This window comes from Loxodonta africana, chromosome 6 (assembly GCF_030014295.1).
Source record: "Loxodonta africana isolate mLoxAfr1 chromosome 6, mLoxAfr1.hap2, whole genome shotgun sequence".
NCBI classification, from domain to species: Eukaryota; Metazoa; Chordata; class Mammalia; order Proboscidea; family Elephantidae; genus Loxodonta; species Loxodonta africana.
The window spans coordinates 50,239,507-50,259,560 of NC_087347.1; the positions used below are offsets into that span (position 1 = coordinate 50,239,507).

Consider the following 20,054-nt stretch of genomic DNA (forward strand, 5'->3'; position numbering starts at 1 on the left):
AGAAAATTTCTAGAGTCGAAGTCTAAACATCGACATTTTATTATACTATTAATAATATGATACTAAGTTCTGCACATAGAATTTTAAAGCCCTATAAAATTGTTGCTTAAAAATTTATCTAGTTTCTGGTTTTGGATGAGAGTAATCCCATTGATAAAACTTCAATTATAAAAATGTTTTTATTATTCATTATAATGTGGCGAAACGTGCATTTGGGACATTTTGGGTTGGCAGTGAGATTCTGTGTTAGCAGATGGTTCTTTTTTTTTTTTTTAATGTTTTGTTGACATTTAACTGAAATGTGTACGTGTAGATAGCATAAAAACCAACCAAACTGTTGCTGTAAAGTCAATTCCGACTCATAGTGACCTTATAGGACAGAGTAGAACTGCCACATAAGGTTATAGATGGCATGTTGTTGTTGTTGTTGTTAGGTGCCGTCGAGTCAGTTCCAACTCATAGTGACCCTACGCACAACAGAACGAAACACTGCCCAGTCCTGAGCCATCCTTACAACTGTTGTTATGCTTGAGCTCATTGTTGCAGCCACTGTGTCAGTCCACCTCGTTGAGGGTCTACCTCTGTTCCCCTGACCCTGTACTCTGCCAAGCATGACGTCCTTCTCCAGGGACTGATCCCTTTGACAACATGGCCAAAGTATGTAAGATGCAGTCTCACCATGCGTGCCTCTAAGGAGCATTCTGGCTGCACTTCTTCCAAGACAGATTTGTTCATTCTTTGGCAGTCCATGGTATGTTCAATATTCTTCGCCAACACCACAATTCAAAGGTGTCAGTTTTTCAGTCTTCCTTATTCATTGTCCAGCTTTCACATGCACATGATGCGATTGAAAATACCTTGGCTTGGGTCAGGCGCACCTTAGTCTTCAAGGAGACATCTTTGCTCTTCAACACTTTCAAGAGGTCCTTTGCAGCAGATTTGCCCAATGCAATGCGTCTTTCGATTTCTTGACTGCTGCTTCCATGGCTGTTGATTGTGGATCCAAGTAAAATGAAATCCTTGACAGCTTCAGTCTTTTCTGTTTATCATGATGTTGCTCATGGGTCCAGTTGTGAGGATTTTTGTTTTCTTTATGTTGAGGTGTAATCCATACTGAAGGCTGTGGTCTTTGATCTTCATTAGTAAGTGCTTCAAGTCCTCTTCACTTTCAGCAAGCACGGTTGTGTCATCTGCATAATGCAGGTGGTTAATGAGCCTTCCTCCAATCCTGATGCGCTGTTCTTCTTCATATAGTCCAGCTTCTCGGATTATTTGTTCAGCATACAGATTAAATGGGTATGGTGAAAGAATACAACCCCAACGCATACCTTTCCTGTTGTACTGTTGTACTGTGGGGGCTTGTGTGTTGCTATGATGCTGGAAGCTACGCCACCGGTATTCAGATACCAGCAGGGTCACCCGTGGAGGACAGGTTTCAGCGGAGCTTCCAGACTAAGACAGACGAGGAAGAAGGACCTGGCAGTCTACTTCTGAAAACCATTAGCCAGTGAAAACCTTATGAATAGATATAGATGGCATAGTACAGCTAAAATTTAAACTGGCAAATATCTATAGGAATTATACTCATTTGATAATTTGTTAAGGTGCCATGGTGTGCAATAGTTAAGCACTCAGCTGCTAATTGAAAGATCAGTGATTTAAACCCACCCAGCAGCTCCATGGGAGAAAGACCTTGCAATCTGCTTCTATAAAGATTACAGCCTAGAAAACCCTATGGGGAAGTTCTACTCTATCATATTGGGGTCACTGTGAGTTGGAATTGACTCAACAGCACCTAATAACAGCAACAATCATTTGTTATTTCAAGAAAGGCATGTATCTTGATCACATTTATGAACCCAAAAAGTGTTTACTGTATTAGGATCGCTGATGTTTGAGAATTCAGGCATTCAGTTTAACTTTGTGAATTTAAATAAAAAAAAATTTTTTTTATGACTATTCCTGATTATTAATAAATGTAATCAAAATAAATCACCTTAAGTAAACAGATTGGTTTTCTTGTCAAAAGAGGTATTAACGGAGACCTTAATAAATTTGAATTGGCTAGTTTTAGATTTTTATGGACATTAGCCAGCCTTGACTAGGACATAGATTTTTTTTTAAACATATTTTGTACATAGTTGATAATGCTGATTGTGTTGAAGCTATTGGTATAGTAGTTGGTTTGGTAAAGAACTATGCATGGTTTAATGGCATTTGTTTTCACACAGAATTTGGAAATGGTTTGCCCTCTATTTTGGTGGTAGTTGTTGGTGGCAACTGTTGCATTTTGGTGACTCTAGCTCTGCCACTTTACCTCTCTGGCTGGCTGACATTTAATCAAAAGATAGTTTCCATTTCTGGCAATTGATTGGAAAGCAGTTGCTTAAAATGATCAATATCTAGAATCTTGTTGATCTCATATTGCAATTTAATAATAATAAACATGACTTATCAATTGAGCTTAATAAAAATGCTCAAGTGAACTACATGTAATAGATCTAAGTCCAAAAATCATGTAATGAGCTAGACAACGTCGGAGTTTAACCATCTGTAGTGGCCATAAAACTATATCTTTGAGTATAAGAAGTATTAACCAGAAAAACAGATTTTGTTATATATAACAAATATAGTCATATGCATAAGTCTAATAACAGATTTTTCTTTTTCTGATTCTTTTCTGACGTTTTCAGCTTACAATGACAAGATTGTTGCATTTCTACGTCAACCCAATATCTTTGAAATTCTACAGGAGCGTCAACCTGATCTTACCAGGAATCACTCACTCAGGTAACCATAACATTGGTATTTGGTTCAAGCTGTATAAGCCCCAACCACTAAATCTTCTGTACACTGATAATCATGTTGGGAATTCATCCTTTTTTTTTCCTGAATAAAGGCATCTTGTACACAAATATTTTATGTCATCAGCATCAGATCACTGTAGTCCTGGCTTCTCTCTGTTAAGTATAAGAGTTAAATAAAATCAACTAAACAGCTGACAAGCCTCTTTAAGGAGAAATATGAAGAAGAAACAAAAATTTACAGCCAAGAGTACATCATATATGTGCAGTTTATAATGAAAGTAATAAGACAGTAACATTTTTGAGGGTAACTTGAAACCAAAGTAACACAGAGTTTGTTGAATTGAGGTTTCTAAAATCCTAGACTTGATATTCACTTTTTTTCCATTGTAAAAACGCAGTTGAACCCAAGTAGGGGATTGATCTTCTCCACGCTCCGGCATTGCCCTGTATGAACCTTCTCTTCTAAACAACTTTTCAGTGTATCATGCTTCAAACCCTCTTTTACTTTCCTTACTACATGCTGTTCCTCTTTGGCGGTTTTTCTGAGTTAGACAAGAGAAATCTTTCCTTTAAAACTGAATGCATGCTCCCCTTTCTTGAAGCCTTTCAACTGCACAAATTCCTCTCACTGATGATCTGGGCTAGTATTTCTCAACCTCTGTGTGCTAGACGTCAGCAGGGATAGAAAAATTGAAATTTCCACTAGAAATCATAGATAGTCCCCCATTTGGTCTACCTGCCACCTTTACTGGTAGAAGTATGTTTGTCCAGTGGTGCCATTCTGGTCCACAGCAGTTATTTCAAATGCTAATCCACTTAGCTGTGCCAGGTTGTTTTCATCAGGATCACCAGGGGAGCTTTATGAAATAAGGATGCCAGATCTTGATCCTCAACTCTCTTCATTCTCTTGAATTTACAGCCCCCTGCCCTCACATGGAAAACTCCGGTGATGTAGTGGTTAAGTGCTATGGCTGCCGACCAAAGGGTTGGCGGTTCGAATCTGCCAGGCGCTCCTTGGAAACTCTATGGGGCAGTTCTAGTCTGTCCTTTAGGGTCACTATGAGTTGGAATCGACTCGACAGCACTGGATTTTGGCCCTAACATGAAACCCTGGTGTCATAATGGATAAGTGCTACGGCTGCTAACCAAAGGGTCAGCCGTTCAAATCCACTAGGCACTCCTTGGAAACTCTGTGGGACAGCTCTGCCCTATCCTATGGGGTTGCTATGAGTCGGAATCGACTTGATGGCAGCAGGTTTGGTTTTTTGGGGTTTGCCCTCACACGGAGCACTGGTCGGTTGTTCAGATCCACCAGCTGCTCCTTGGTATCTCTATGGGGCAGTTCTACTCTGTCGTATAGGGTTGCTGTGAGTCAGAATCAACTCCACAGCAATGGGTTTGGTTTTGTTTGATCCTCACACACCTTACTCAGGAATTTAATTCAGGCCTGGAATAGAACCCAAGCATTGTTTTTTTTAAGCTTCTCCATATAATTCTGATTGCCCAGCCAGGTTGATGACCTCTGGCCTAGACACTATTTGGCAGTTAATCATGTAATAATATATCAAATCATCCTTCATGTCATTTTGGTTATTTGTCTTTTGTCTTTTAATTTTCCTTTTTGCTTCCCAGTTATTTTATAAGCTCCTTACAGATAGGGATCTTCTCCATCTCATCATCATTTCTCCTCCTTACTTCTCAAATTATTTACAATACCACTACACACACATAATATAAATATATATGTTTGTTAATTTGAAAATAATTTACCAAATATTCTTATGATTTTCTTAGTTTCTCATATCTTTAAAGTTGTCATTACCTTTAAAAGTTTCTAAAGGTAGTGGTTTCTAAAGGTAAAGAAAATCCTATGGAACAGTTCTGCTCTGTCACATAGGGTCACTATGAGTGAAAATCAACTTGACAGCAGCCAACAACAGCAATAAAGGCTAAACCAAAACCAAACCAAACCCATTGCCCTCGAGTTGATTGCAACTCATAGTGACCCTATAGGACAGAGTAGAACTGCCCCATAGAGTTTCCAAGGAGCGCCTGGTGGATTTGAACTGCCAACCTTTTGGTTAGCAGCCTCAGCTCCTAACCACTATAACACCGGGTTTCCCTAAAGGCTAAAGCTATATATATAAAATTTCAAGAACGTCACAGATGCTACAAGTATTAACTTACGTAGAGATCCCAGTTTCACATGGTTCGCTGTCCTCAACACAGGCATGCTGTTCTCTAAGACAAAAAAATTACACCAGTGATTATTTTATATGGGGACCTGATTTATGGCATCCACTCAGTAATCCATGGTCCCCTAGAGAATCTTGTGTGAGAAGTTTTAGTTAATGAAATTGTGATAAAGAGCTCCTCAGTGGTTTAAATAGGAGTCTTAGAGACTCTGGGCCTCCAAGCAAAATGAAAACAAATAAATAAAATCTTCTCTGTTTTTTAATCACACAATAAAGAGAATTCTATTTTCTCCTCCTTTTACCAGCTTCACTCCCAAGATACACAACACACGTGTGCAATTCAAGTCAATGCTTGTTCTTCCCCAACAACAAAAAAAAGCGAGAAAGAGGACTCGAAAACTTTTACGCTCCTTTTCTGCACTCCGTGTTTTAATTTAAACCAATATAATATCTTCAAATCTCCACCATCAGAGATTAGATGATTCAATCAACATCCAACATTATCATTATTCTTTAATTACTTTACAGATCCTAACAGGGAAAAGCTGTAGACCCCACTTGGTGACTTCCAGTTTTGTTTTTCTTTTTGTATTTTAGAGTCTTTAGTCTCTGATTTAAATACTGCTGAAGAATTTTTCTTCTTAGTAAGACTCATGGTCCTCAGTTAAGCACAATCTTTCTTATAACATGGTCATCTTTTGCTAAATAATTATTTGATAGGCTTTGAAATATAAGTTTCTCTCTCTGCTTTTTGTGACGATTTACAGAATTTAACCACAGAAAGCACATGTAGCCATGACAAGTAGAAGGAAACAGGAACTTAAATCAGTGAGATAATGCAGTTCCTCTTACCCAGAATGTGTGTCACAGTGCTATCTTTCTCTGAAAAGGTTTTGGTAGTTAAGCATTTTGCTTATTATCGTAACAACGTAAAAGGGAAGTTTGTATATCTAAGAGAACATTCTGTTTCATATAGTTAAAAGCTGTATTGTAAGGAGCATTCCCACAAATGCAGAGCAGGGAATCAGCTGGGGTTCTTTAATCTCAGATTTCAGTGATATTTTTGATAACAGATTTATGCATGGAATACAGCCCGTGAGTAATCTGTGTGTCAGAGGTAACTGTGGACCTTGTGTTCATATCTGAGTAAGGGTTCTCAATACCAGTGTACTTCGTGCACATTCTACTTCATCCATGGCACAGCCACTTAAAGAGAAGTGTCCCTTATTTTCTCTGTAATTTGAGGAAATAAATGGTAACCTTTGAAATTCAAGTAGGTAAACCTGTTTCCTTTGTATTTTGCTTATTTTGCTTGTGGTTCTTCCTAAACCTGAGGATAGCAAGCAGTTTATTTAGTTTATATCCATATTTATCTCCTTCTTCCTCAAGACTCTACTTGTCTATCTTTTCCTGTAGAATGGGTATGGTTTTCCATGCAATGGGGTATGGCTTTACTTCCAATTGCTCTCTCTAAATCATTGTTCCCTCTAACTTCATCTGTCATGCAATCATGAATAACAACAAGTTGATGTCCTCTGTCTTTTATTTTCGTTGTTGTTTCTTATTCTCACCAGGCAGTTCATTTTCCCAGTTAGAAAAATCAACATCTGAGTCAGTACCACCTGTCAGATGAGTAGTGTCCCCACTGATTGCTCTATCCTACTCCTGATTCTTAGTGAAAGACAGTAATCATACCAAGAAGCTTGAATGCTGTGATGTTAAAAGCAGAAATAAAATGTCCTAATATTTTATCTAAAAAAAACAAAAAACCAAACGCATTGCCATCGAGTCAATTACAACGCATAATGACTCTGTAGGACAGAGTAGAACTGCCCCATAATGACCCTACAGGACAGAGTAGAGTTTCCAAGGAGCACCTGGTGGATTTGAACTGCCAACATTTTGGTTAGCAGCAGTAGCACTTAACCACACCACCACCAAGGTTTCCATTTCATCCAGACAAAGATAAATATATTCCCTAAATTCACCTATATTTTTGAATGGTTGTTTTTAATATATTTCACCCAGGCAAAGACAAATATCTTCATTAGAAACAACCCTTTAAAAATACTTTGTAGGTGAATTTAATGCATACAAATCCAACAGAGTTTTCAGTGTTGGTGTTTGACAACATTGCTTTATAAAAAGGGATCCAGGTGTCATAAAACTGAGTTAAGAGGCGAATTTTGTGTGATCATTAGGTCCAGCCAGTAAATGTGCCCTCTCACCTAGCCTAGCTCTCCCCGGCATCAGTGATCGTTATTTGGGGGCTAGACTCATCCCTCCTTCAGCTCTCCCCATTTAAATTCCATTCCCATGAGGATGTGATCTGGGTGAATTGGGCTGTTCCAAATTTTATATTATTAGTAAATCAGTAACTTGGAAATCAAAATTCTAAGCAACAAAAGATAAATCTGTGTCTCAGGATTCAACAGAATGAAATCAAATGCAGACTCCAGTCTTTTTTTTTTTTTTTCATCATCCTATTTTAAGAGCCCTGGAGTTTTGTCATTGTTTGATTTTACTCTTAATTTTTTGTTATTTTGAAAGTAATCCTTGCCCGTTGTGAAATTATCAAATAATTCAGAAGTTTATGAAGTAAAAAGTTAAAGTTTCCAAGTATCCAAAATTCCAGCCTATTTCTTGTCCAGCTTTCTGGCAAGGGAGTTTTTCTATATTTAATATTGCGCTGGAAATCTTACCCTCAGTTAACATCTGAACTACTTGGTTGAAATTGCTTCTCCTGATCCTTGTGCATTTTCCTGTTAAGACTTTACCCAGCTCTCTGAAAGTCCTCTCCTAATTCGTTTACTGCTCACTCAGTAAACAGCTCACATGTTGTCAGGAACCAGTGTGACAGACTTCTAATTTTTGTTGCACCAAATTTAAATCCTCGAAAATCTGGATTGGGACTATTGTTTTCCTATAGACCATTTATATGAAATAATTATTGAATTTTTAAAACCACCTGATTAAAGTGATTTATTGATACTGCATAATAGTGGTCAGTGGAAAGTCCCGATGGAAGTCTCTGTCTCTGAACAGGAGACCAGTATATGGCTCTTAAAAGATAGTAGAATGTACATCTTAAGCATTCAGGTTTGGGGTCAGGCAGACCTGGGTGTGAATTCTGGCTCTGCGGTTTACTCTCTGGGTAACTTTGAATGAGGCATAATTTTCTCCTCTATAAAATGGGGATAGGAATGTCTAATGGCAGCCTCCTTTTGAAGATTAAATAAAATAATGTACATAAAGTGTTGGGTACTATGTAAGCATGGTAACTATTTTTGTTAGCTGCTGTCAAGTCAGCCCCTGACTCATGGCAACCCCCTGCACAATGGAGCAAAACACTGCTGGGTCCTTGCTGTCCCTGTGATCTATTACAAATCAGTACGTTGTGATCCATAAGGTTTTCATTGGTTGATTTTTGGAAGTAGATCACCAGGCCTTTCTTCCTAGTCCATCTTAGTCTAGAAGCTCTTCCAATAACCGTTTGGCACTTCACTGACGGATGGTGGCTACTCATGAGGTGTCAGGAATCGAACCCGGGTCTCCTGCATAGGAGGGGAGAATTCTGCCACTGAACCACTAGTGTCCCATGGTAACCATACAATAATTTAAGTGAGTATTATATTAGTAGTCTGCCCTTCACTTCTCTATTGCATCACAAGTACTCAGTCTAAAGTAATTTACCCCGAACCTATTCTGATTCTCAAAACCACTATCCCTGAGACTGATTGTACATATAAATGAAACTGTAGGATTCTGTGGCTACAATTGAAATGCAGCTAGAGTTCCTAGTTTTAAGATTAACTTCTGTGTAGGAGGGCTTAAGGAGCCATGGTGGCACAATGGTTAAATACTTGCTGCTAACTGAAAAGTTGGTGGTTCGAAACCACCAGGAGAAAGATGTGGCAGTTGGCTTCCATAAAGATTTGCGGCCTTGGAAACCCTATGGGGCAGTTCTACTTTGTCCTTTAGGGTCACTGTGAATCCGAATCAACTCAACGGCAACAAAGGTGGCTGAGAAGGCTTTATAGTGCTGTGCTCACACTATTTCCTACAGGAATGTTTACTTTAAAATCGTTTTTACACTTACATGATGAAACAGCCTTGACTGCTCCATGCCTAGTCACCTGAATCGCTAGCTTAAAGTTCATCAGAAATTACAAAGGGCCAAAAAATTGTGACGCTGTCATTGAGATAGCATTTCAGAAGCCATTCAAGGGCTTATTAAAATATCTTCACGAGTAGCTTATCTTCCCATAGATCTAATGAAAGGTTTGGAATTTTGCCACCTAGGACAGTAAGGGACACAGATTCTTAAACCGTGTCACCTACTTGATGGCTTCTGCCAGAGGAATAATTAGTATTCATATTTCATTTGAATGGACTTGCTAGTTTATGGATATATATAGTCTCTTGACATTCTACATTGTCTATATAGGGAATCTCATAACTACTAACTTTAAAATAACTGGACAGTCATTTAAGATTAAAAAAAAAGCCCTAAAGAAGAAATCTCAAAGCCAAAACTAGTTTAGATTCTTTTTTGCATATCACCCTAAGTACCTGTTGTTTCCCGTATATATAATTCCCTTATATAACTGAAAGATTCTCTCAATTACACGTATGTTCATCCATTGGATATGTCTTCAAAGCGTTGTGCTTTCTTGCTAACAAATGATTCAAAAGGATTTTCAAACCTTTTCTTACATGAGGAATAACCACGTTTTAGGTGTCATCTGTTACACTATTAATTTTTGCTATATTCTGTTGCATTTATTAAGAAAACAGTAAAATGTCTTTCTTCTTCAGTAGCTTGTCGGACATGGATGCTGTGTGAACCAAAGAAAATTATCAGTACTGAATCCAACCTCGATGCTTTCTCCAAACCCAAAAACAATAATAAAGCCTTTTTTAAAACCATAGAGAGCAATGAATTTTCATTTGTGATAGTACAAAATGGCTTTGGATGAAAACTGATTTTTACATATATTTAGATAAATTACATATATTAGTGAATTAGCATCATTTCTTATAAACAAAATAAGCATTCCCTTTGTGTTAATAGTATTTTTTTCTTTTTGTCTCTATCAGTGGATTCAAATAGTAATGGAAATTGTTTTAAGAAAAAGCAACTTGGTATCACCATTGCCAAAACTAACATCAGTTTATTTTATATACACTGGATACATACAATAGGATCTGTATACACCCCATGTATAAGTTATTACTCAGTTCCTTGAGAGTACTCTTAAACAGAAAACATTCTTGCAGTCCCATCAGGGTTTTGTTGTACTAAAAGTATGTGTCTGACTTTTATAATTTACATTAGAAATGGCATAAGGTATCATCTGTGCTTGAAATAAGGAACCCTGATGGCACAGTGGTTAAGCGCTCAGCAGCTAACCAAAAGGTTAATGGTTCGAACCCAACAGTGACTCCTGGGGAGAAAGATGTGGCAGTCTGCTTCCATAAATGTTACAGCCTTGGAAACCGTCTGGGAAAGTTCTGTTCCATCTGATAGGGTTGCTATGAGTCAGAATCAACTCACCGGCAATGGGTTTGGGTTTTTTTGGTTTGGGCACTTAACATGTCTCAAACCATCTTGAATTTTTCTACCATATTTATTGTTATATATTTATATTCCAAATACAGTGCTAGTTATTTGAAGTCAAGGTCCATATCTTACTCATATTTTTCAATCCGCAAAAAAAAAAAAAAAAATTTTTTTTTTTTTTTATATGACCCAGCATCTTAAATTGCATAGACTGGGCATTAGATCAATATTTGTTAAATGGATCATTTCATACACAGTATATTTGGGACATAATGATAACACTTAAAATCATTTATCCCAACTGGCATATAACTCGCTATGAGTCGAAATTGACTTAGTGGCAACGGGTTTGATTTAGTTTGGCAAATAACTCCATTTCCATTACACAGAATGACATACATAAAAGTACAGAATCCACCTTTTTTTTTAATATTGCAATTTATATATCTTTGTACATCCCAGTGAGTCATTTTATCTTTAGATTGATTTGGATATAATTAAAATATTTAGCTGTCCATATTCTACAACTGTATTTTCTTCTATTCAATCTTTTCATTTCTTGCAATAAAGTTTTTTTGTTTTCTTTATATACCAAAAAACCAAACCCATTGCTGTCAAGTAGATTCCGATTCATAGCAAACCTAGGAACTGGCTATTGCTTTTCTAGGTTTATCCTAAGTATCTTATTTTATTAATCTTCTAAATTATAACTGCCAAATAGAGGAAACTACTAGATTGTTAGATTTTGTAATACTATTTTTCTGAAGTTGGTTTTTATTTCCCCCTTTGCCTTAATATTTTATATTACATTTTGGAAAGTACACCTTATCCTCACCTATCCTTTGTGCAATTGGCTTGTCCAATTTCTTTTTTAGTATATTTATTTTAAAATAAGATTACAGGCAGATATAACATGGTTTATATTCTTGGATGTATTTTCAATTAAAATACCTGTTATCAAGTGCATGATAAATATTCTAACTGATAAGAAAATACAAACTTCTTTAACTATTCTTAAACAAGATGCTAGTTATATATTTCAGTGTATCCTATATATTAATTCTTCAGAATAATGATGGGCTTAGGGTTCAAGCTTTAGAATGCCTTAAGTAAGGTCTCATAACAAGACATGTTTGTGTATAACAACTATACTCTTTTTTTTAAAAAGTCCAAAATGGATTTGCTTTATATAGAATTTTGCTTTATTGAGAATAATGTTTCTCTTTATCTATTGATTTAGGAGAAAATAGAACTCTTCACATGAGTTATCTCTTGTGTACTCACAGCATTATTTCAGCTTTGTAGAGAGGCCAATATCTTATTTTTACTATGTATCATAATAATTACACAATAAATACTTGTGGAATGAACCAAGGTAAACAAGATAATTAAAACAACTTATCCACAGCCAATAACAGAAAATGCAGTCTGTCATGAGACATCTAGTTGACTCTATTTTCAATAGGTCATACTGTCTGTCAAAAAGGGGAATAAATAATTATGAGGCCTTGGGAATGCAATGGGTAAGCGCTCAGCTGTTAACTGAAAGGCTGTTAGTTCAAACCTATCCAGTGGCTCTGTTGGAGAAAGACCCTGTATTCGACTTCTGTAAAGATTGTTGTTGTTGTTCGATGCCATGGAGTCAGGTCTGACTCATAGCGACCCTGTGCACAACAGAACGAAACACTGCCCGGTCCTGTACCGTCCTCATAATTGTTGCTATGTGTGAGCCCATTGTTGTAGCCACTGTGTTAGTCCAGCTCATTAAGGGTCTTCCTATTTTTTGCTGACTTCTACTTTACTGAGCATAATGTCCTTCTCCAGGGACTGGCTCCCCCTGATATGTCCAAAGTGCGTGAGACTTAGTCTTGCCAGCCTCACTTCTAAGGAGCATTCTAGCTGTATTTCTTCCAAGACAGATTTGTTTGTTCTTCTAGCAGTCTGCAGTATATTCAGTATTCTTTGCCAACACCATAATTCAAGTGCTTCAGTTTTTGTTTGGTCTTCCTTATTCATTGTCCAGCTTTCGAATGTGTGTAAGGTGATTAAAAATACCATGGCTTGGCCTAGGAAACCTTATGGGGCAGTTCTACTCTGTCACACAGGGTGGCTGTGAGTCGAAATCAATTCAGTGGCACCTAACAACAGCAGCGTCTGACAGTATACTCAATAGTTAAAAATTATTGCGTGCTTACTTTGTAATAGGCTCCATGCTGAGTATTTTATTTGCATTCATTCATTTAATCCTTCCCACAGCCCTAGAGGCAGATACAATAACTATGCTTATTTTAGAGATAAAGAAATAGGCAAGGAAAGTTAAGTCACTTTCTAAATTCCTCCAATTTCCTCTCTCCGTTTTCTCCCATGCTAGGGTGTGAGTCTTTTCCTGTGTGCTTCAGAATATGGTGGTGGCCTCTAGCCAGTATGGGCACCTTCAGAAGATAAGGTCCTTAAGCTCACTTACTATTGATTGTGATATAGCCGAGGTGCTGAGGCTTTTTGTGGTGTTCAGGGTGAGAATAGGATTGGGGGTGAATGGTATTAGATGTCATCTAACTAGGGAACTCAAGAATGCCCAGATTGTATTCTGCCTATCCCTCTTTTTCCCTCCTCTGTTCATTACAAAAACAACAATGGAAATTAAGAAAGAAAAAGGTACCATTTTATTATTATCTAGGCTTATTACCTGATGGTTCAACACAAAACTCTTGATAGAATTGGGATTTCCCATTGCAGTTCAAGCTCAAAGCCTAAGGGGGACCTCTTCCTCCCAACCTTATCCTTTGCCAGACCCCAAGACAGAAACAGCGAGCAGTCTTAGCTACTGCTCTATATGAAGGGTAAATATGGCATACTTACCTACGGAAGGAAAGTAGAAGAGGAGAGGGCTGCTTGCCCATGGCTGTGTGCCTTCTGAAAGCACTACTGACTCTACGTAGTAGAAAATGGCCAGTGCCTTATATTTTGTCCCATCAGATTTAGAGCTTCTCATCTGGGAATGGAATAGAGGGTTAGAAAAAGAGTAGAGACTTTCTTTGCTTTACACTGGGGACTCTTCCCCTGTTATCTAGAGAGCAAAAATCCAAAAACCAAACTCACTGCCATCAAGTCTTTTCTGACTCGTAGCAACCCTATATAGAGAGAGCAGTCCTGTATAATTCCAGGTCCATTATGAGATTGTGGGTCCTGGTAGGAATCAGGAAGGAAGGAAGGAAAGTGACTGCCCATTTCTTGTGAAAACAGGAGTCCATTACCCTGAGTTAATCGATGTTGGTTCTAGTCCGGAACAGCCACTCTCAAACTGTATGACTTGATGTCGTCACATTCTGTTTCGTTTTCTGTTAAATGAAGCAGCTGTGCTGAGGTTACTCTCCCAATCCTTCAGTCCTTTTTCCCTCTGAGTCCTAAAGATGGGAGTGGTTTGTGGGTAGACTACTCTTCTAATTGTACACCTCCAGGGTATGTTTAAAGAATGAATGTCTAAAGGAGGTGTAATTCTTGTCTCATATTGGGGTTTGCACAAGGTTATTGTATTTTGGTGGAGTCATGATAAGACGTGTGGAGCTAATTTATATCCATTTGCAACAAAGCTTGCCCCTGAGTATATAGCTAATTCGCGTCACTTCTACATTTCCAGAAAAAATCACATGACCATAATGGACCTAATTTTCCAGTTTTAAACTATATAATGGGAGGTAGAAAGAAAGTTAACGTTTCTCTGTTTGGCTGTATTTCAAGTCAGACAATGCGGTGTGACTGTAATGATTGTGAATGATGAATGCTAATTTTCCCTTCTTGACATTGTGCCATTAGAAAAGTCAAGGGCATTTCTCTAAAACTGCTCCCAAGGCAGTATTTAAAACATTTTTTAAAACATTTAAACATTTGTGAAGGTGTTACTGAACTGTGTATACAGGAACTATGTGTATGTCAAAGTCTGCAATCCAGAGAGTTTTGTGGTTTCGAGGCTGCTGCCCTGGCTGTTTCTGAGCACATGCCCTTCTGTAACTTCAGCAAAATGTGGGTTGGTTTCAGTGAGAGTATTTTCCGTGGGAATTCCAGTCTTGAGACTTTGTTCCTTGTCCTCAAATGATCTTCAGCTAGAGCTGATCTTCTTAAGTGATTTTCTGCACTGGCGGAAGTGGTTACAGAGGCCTGAATATGGACATCTGAAGACGGCAATAACCCTGGGTTCCCTCTTTCCTTTTTCCTACCCCTTATGTCTTCTCATCTTTACTTTTGGGCAAATGTTGCCCTTTTGTTCTCATATAATTGTTTGTTCTACAGAGCATGTTCTTTTCGGGTGTTACTGTTTATTTTACAGGCCTGTCTGTTGCTTGGCTGGAAGGTGCTTTCTGGGAATGGCTGTAGTTCCAAGTCAGAGGAGTGTCTTAGGGTCATAGTCTCGGGTCCATCCAGGCCAGTAAGTCTGGTCTTTTTTCATAAATTTGATTTTTTGTTCTCCCTCTCTGTCTGGGACCTCTATTGTGATCCCAGTCAGAGGAGTCGGTGGTGGTAGCCAGGCACCGACTAGTTCTTCTGGTCTCGGGGTCATGTAGGCTGTGGTTCATGTGGTCCATTAGTTCTTTGGACTAATTGTTCCCTGAGTCTTTGGTTTTCTTCACTCTCCTTTACTCTGGACAGGAAAAGACCACTAGTTACATCTTAGATGGCCACTTGTAAGCTTTTAAGACCCCAGGCAGTACTCACCAAAGCAGGATGTAGAACATTGTTTTTATGCGCTATCTTATGCCAATTGACGTAGATGTTCCCTGAGTCTATGGTCCTTAGCCTTCAAGCATAGTATCTTTGTATTGGGAAGTGTTTGGTTGTGCATAAGAAGTTTCCTTGACTTTCCTCTTGTGTTCTATCATTTATATTAGTATACATGCAACATGCACAAATATGTATGTAGAGATATCCACAGCCTAACCTGTAATTACAGGTGGGTATGCTTCCACACCTCTTTAGCATACCTGTCTACCTATGTATATTACAATATACATAGACCAAAGAAGAATTGATGCCTTTGAATTATGTTGTTGGCATAGAATATTGAATATACCACAGATTGTCAGAAGAACGAACAAATCTACCTTGGAAGAAGTACAGCCAGATGCTCCTTAGAAGCAAGAATGGCTAGACTGCATCTCACATACTTTGGACATGTTATCAGGAGGAACCAGTCTCTGGAGGAGGACGTCATGCTTGGTATAATAGAGGGTCAGCAAAAAAGACGACGATGCTCAGTGAGATGAATTGACACAGTGGCTGCAACAATGGGCTCAAGCATAGCAACAATTGTGAGGATGGCGCAGGACCAAGCAGTGTTTCATGCTGTTGTACATGGGGTGACTCTGAGTCAGAACTGACTCGATGGCACCTAACAGCAACAATCTACCTATGTATCCCTTTGTAAATTATTATTTGTTAATACTGTTGTTGCAGGATTGTCTGTTATAGTAATTGCTATAGTTGTAATTTGTTCTTGTGTTCCTTTCATTGGCTTCCTTTGCCTTTTGTCATGTTATGCTTACTTTCCACATATAGTGTATTGCCTTTCCCTTCACCGATACTAGCAAGTGTCTTCTATTTAGTAACTTACCCTCCCCCTGCTTCCCTGGTAACCATCAAAGAATGCTTTTTTCTGTGTGTAAACCTTTTCTTGTTTCTTTAGAATAGTGGTCTCATACAATATTTGTCCTTTTGTGACTGGCTTATTTCACTCAACATAAGGTCTTCCAAATTCATCCATGTTGTGAGATGTTTTGTGGATTAGTTGTTCTTTATTTATATATCACGTTGTGTATATGTACCACAGTTTGTTTATCCTTTCATCCATTGGTGGGTACTTAGGTTGTTTCCGTCTCTTTGCTATTGTGAATCATGCTGCAGTGAACATGTGTGTGCATATGGCTATTTGTGTCAGTGCTCTTATTTTTTCAGGGTATATACTTAGGAGTGAGATTGCTGGATTATATGGTTTTCTGTTTCTAGCTTTTTAAGGGATCACCATATCGTTTTCCCTAGTAGTTGTACCATTTTACATTTCCCCCAGCAATGTATGAGAGTTCCAGTCCCAGTACAACCTTGCCAGCATTTGTTGTTTTCTGTTTTTTTGATTAGTGCCGTTGATGTTGGAGTAAAATGGTATCTCATTGTAGTTTTAATCTGCATCTTGCTAAGGGCTAAAGAGCGGGAGCATTTCATTATGTGTTTGTTAGTTGCCTGAATGTCTTCTTTGGAGAATTGTCTATTTGTGTCCTTTACCCATTTTTTATTTGGATTGTTTGTCTTTTTGTTGTTGAGGTGTTGAAATTTTTTTATGTATTTTAGAGATTAAACCCTTGTCTGCTATGTTGTAGCTGAAAATTTTTTCCCAGCCTGTAGGTTCTCTTTTCACTCTTTTGGAAAAGTCTTTTGATAAGCGTAAGTGTTTAATTTTTAGGAGGCCCCATTCATCTAGTTTACTTTTGCTGTTTGTTCATTTTTATTTATGGTTGATATACTACTTATGCCATGTATTAGGGCTCCTAGGGTTGCCCCTATTTTTTCTTCCATGATCTTTGTATTTGTAGTTTTTATATTTAGGTCTTTGATCTGTTTTGAGTTAGTTTTGTATATGGTGTAAGGTATGGCTCCTGTTTTATTTTTCTACAGGTAGATATCCAGTTTTGCCAGACCATTTATTAAACAGATTTGTTTCATCACCGTTTACTGGACTTCTGCCCTTTATCAAAGGTCAGCTGTCCATAGGTGGATAGATTTACTTCTGGTTTCTCAATTCTATTCCATTGGTCTATGCATCTGCCGTTGTACCAGTACCAGGCTGTTTTTACTACCGTAGCTGTGTAGTAGATACTGAGATCAGGAAGCGTGAGACCTTCTTCTGTGTTCTTCAGTAATGCTTTACTTACACATGGCCTCTTTCCTTTCCATATAAAGTTTGTGATTGGTTTTTCCATCTTGTTAAAGAATGCTGTTGGGTAGATTACTCTGGGTAGTATTGACATTTTCGCAATGTTAAGTCTTCCTATCCATGAGCATGGTATGTTTTTCCATTTATATAGGTCTTTTTTGGTTTCTTACAGTAGTGTTTATTAGTTTTCTTTAAGTCTTTCATATGCCTGGTTAGATTTATTCCTAAGTATTTTATTTTGGGGGGTTAATCTGCTGTCTTCACAGTCAATAAACTAATACCTTCTTTGCTTCAAGCAAAGAAGAACCTTATACATGATTTCATAGAGTAGGAGAGGTGTAAGGCCTAAACACATTTCAGTTAAGTGAACAAAACAATTTAAATATTTTACATAATTCTAAAATTGCTTGTTGACTTTCTCTCTTCCACTGCACCATGAGTTCCTTGAGAGAGATACTGTGTCTTACTCCGTATTGGATTCCCAGTGAGTGGCACCATGCCTGGCACAGAGTAGGTCTCAGAAAATATTTGCTGAAAGAATGAATGAATGTCAGTATAAGAAAATACTTAATGGTGTGATGTACATCACAGCATTGTCTGGTTCCTGTAAACGTATGACCCTTAGCCTGTTGTGATAAATAATAAACTGACCTGGTGGAGAACTGGTTCTGTCCTGACTCTGCTACGTTCTCACTTGAGGAATCAAACCAATTGGCTTCACTGCGTAATAGTTAATATTTAGACAGTGATGAAACGTTCCCTAATTGGCACATTTCCTCTGGTGCTTTTCTTCATCCCTTTCCTCACCCTGTAATCCTTGTGACTCAGGAAGTTCTGATGCTTGTCTTATTCACAGGAAACTTAACAGGCCACAGCCCAGGACATGATATCATTATCATCATTCAGTCTACTCTGCAGAGCTCCAGCTAAGGAAGTTGGGGAGAGTGCTCAGCCTGTTTGTTTTTTTTTTTTTTTTTTTTCTGTTTGCCTAAGTTTATTGTGATGATAGACTGAGGAGATGAACTGTATGTTTGTTGGAGGTAGCTTTTGATTCTTCACATCAAAGCATATTATTACTGACCGTTAATGAAAGTACTTCTTTGGTTGAGTTATTGCTAATTTTCTCCAAGATAACCTATCTCTAATTTAGCTTTTTAAGCCATCTTTTATATCTCTTATGAAAAAATCATTCACCAGATAATCGGCCTTGGTTTCCATCACGTGTTTCAAGACATATGATTGCAACACTTGAGGGAAAATGTTCTGCTTGGTTTGAGCCTGCAAAGTAAAATAACCCCAGGCAAAGAGGCTGGCCTTTCTGAACAATTTCTCTGCGTACATATCTGCCATTTCTTTTTTACTAGTCTTTTTTTTATATATGTAGTCATTAGCTACTGGCAATATGGGACAAAAAAGAAAATTTGGAAATACTAAATGTTAGATGCTTCATATATTAGCATATTATTTAAAATGAATCTAGCCAGGAGAAACTGAGGAGTGAATTTTATGTATCATTCCTAGTAAGACATGGGTTAGAATCAACTTGACAGCAATGGGTTAGTAAGATATGAGTCAGAATCAACTCAACAGTAATTTTTGTTTTTGTTTTTTTTAAGATCTGTAGCTGGGGGCAAATCAATTGATGTTTTTTATCTGAGCAATTAAAACTTGCCTTCCACCTCATTGCCTTCAAATCTGTAAGAAATCTTAAAAGAATTCAGAATTTGAAAATGTAAAATGCAACAGAACTTTATGAAAATGTCAAATGGAAATTCAAGATGCCCTATAGATATTAACTAAATCTAAATATTTATATCGGAGATTGATACTTTATTTCATAGTACAGGAATCCTGATAAAATATATTGTTATTAGCACTCAGGACAAAATTGCACATCTGCATTGGCCTCTGTGTTCCAACCAAATGTAATGCTTTCAGTACCAGTAGATAGTTCTTTTTTTTTTTCTCCCTCATTTTATGCAAATTAATGGCAGTGTGCTTTGAAATAGTATGAAGGAAATGAGGGAAAGCAACTAGGAAAATTTTTATTAAAATTTTACCCATACAATGAATTAAAAGTAGTGACATGAAGATGACTTATCAAACAAGGAGAAAAAAGCTGATGTTATCACATTTATCTATTTAAAAAATCATAGAAATAAGCCACATTGTTGTATTTAACATTTATACAGGCATGCACACAGCCTATTGCTCTGGCTGTAGTAACTGGAGAGAAGAGCCGCATGCTTTTATATTAAATATATTATGCATAGAGACTCTGCTTCCAAGTAGGAATGTGCTCAACACATACAACTTAAAGGTATACCCTCAGGAATAGAGATAAATATCCCTACACAATCCCTTTTTGGAATAGCAAGATGAACCTGAATGGTCCAGACTGTTGCTTAGATTTCAGACCCACAACAGACTTTAACTCAAAGAAGAGAAAGAGTTTTATTGTCTTGTACTATTTTCTACATTAGTACTTGGAGAGCAAAATGATAAAGGCAATAAAAGGATCTTCTTTTTCCAACATAGAGCTGAGCAGTGTTGATGCTCACAAGGTCTTC

At 37.6% G+C, this 20,054-nt stretch overlaps 1 protein-coding gene across 2 annotated transcripts in view; it reads left to right on the forward strand.

The window, feature by feature from the left end:
• HECW2 (HECT, C2 and WW domain containing E3 ubiquitin protein ligase 2) overlaps nucleotides 1-20,054 on the forward strand; it is a 179,710-nt gene that overhangs the window by 95,234 nt on the left and 64,422 nt on the right. For both annotated transcript variants that reach the window (XM_023542646.2, XM_064286869.1), the window contains exon 16: nucleotides 2,694-2,790. In XM_023542646.2, coding sequence (XP_023398414.2) covers nucleotides 2,694-2,790 — 97 coding nt within the window. The remainder of the gene's footprint in view (nucleotides 1-2,693; nucleotides 2,791-20,054) is intronic.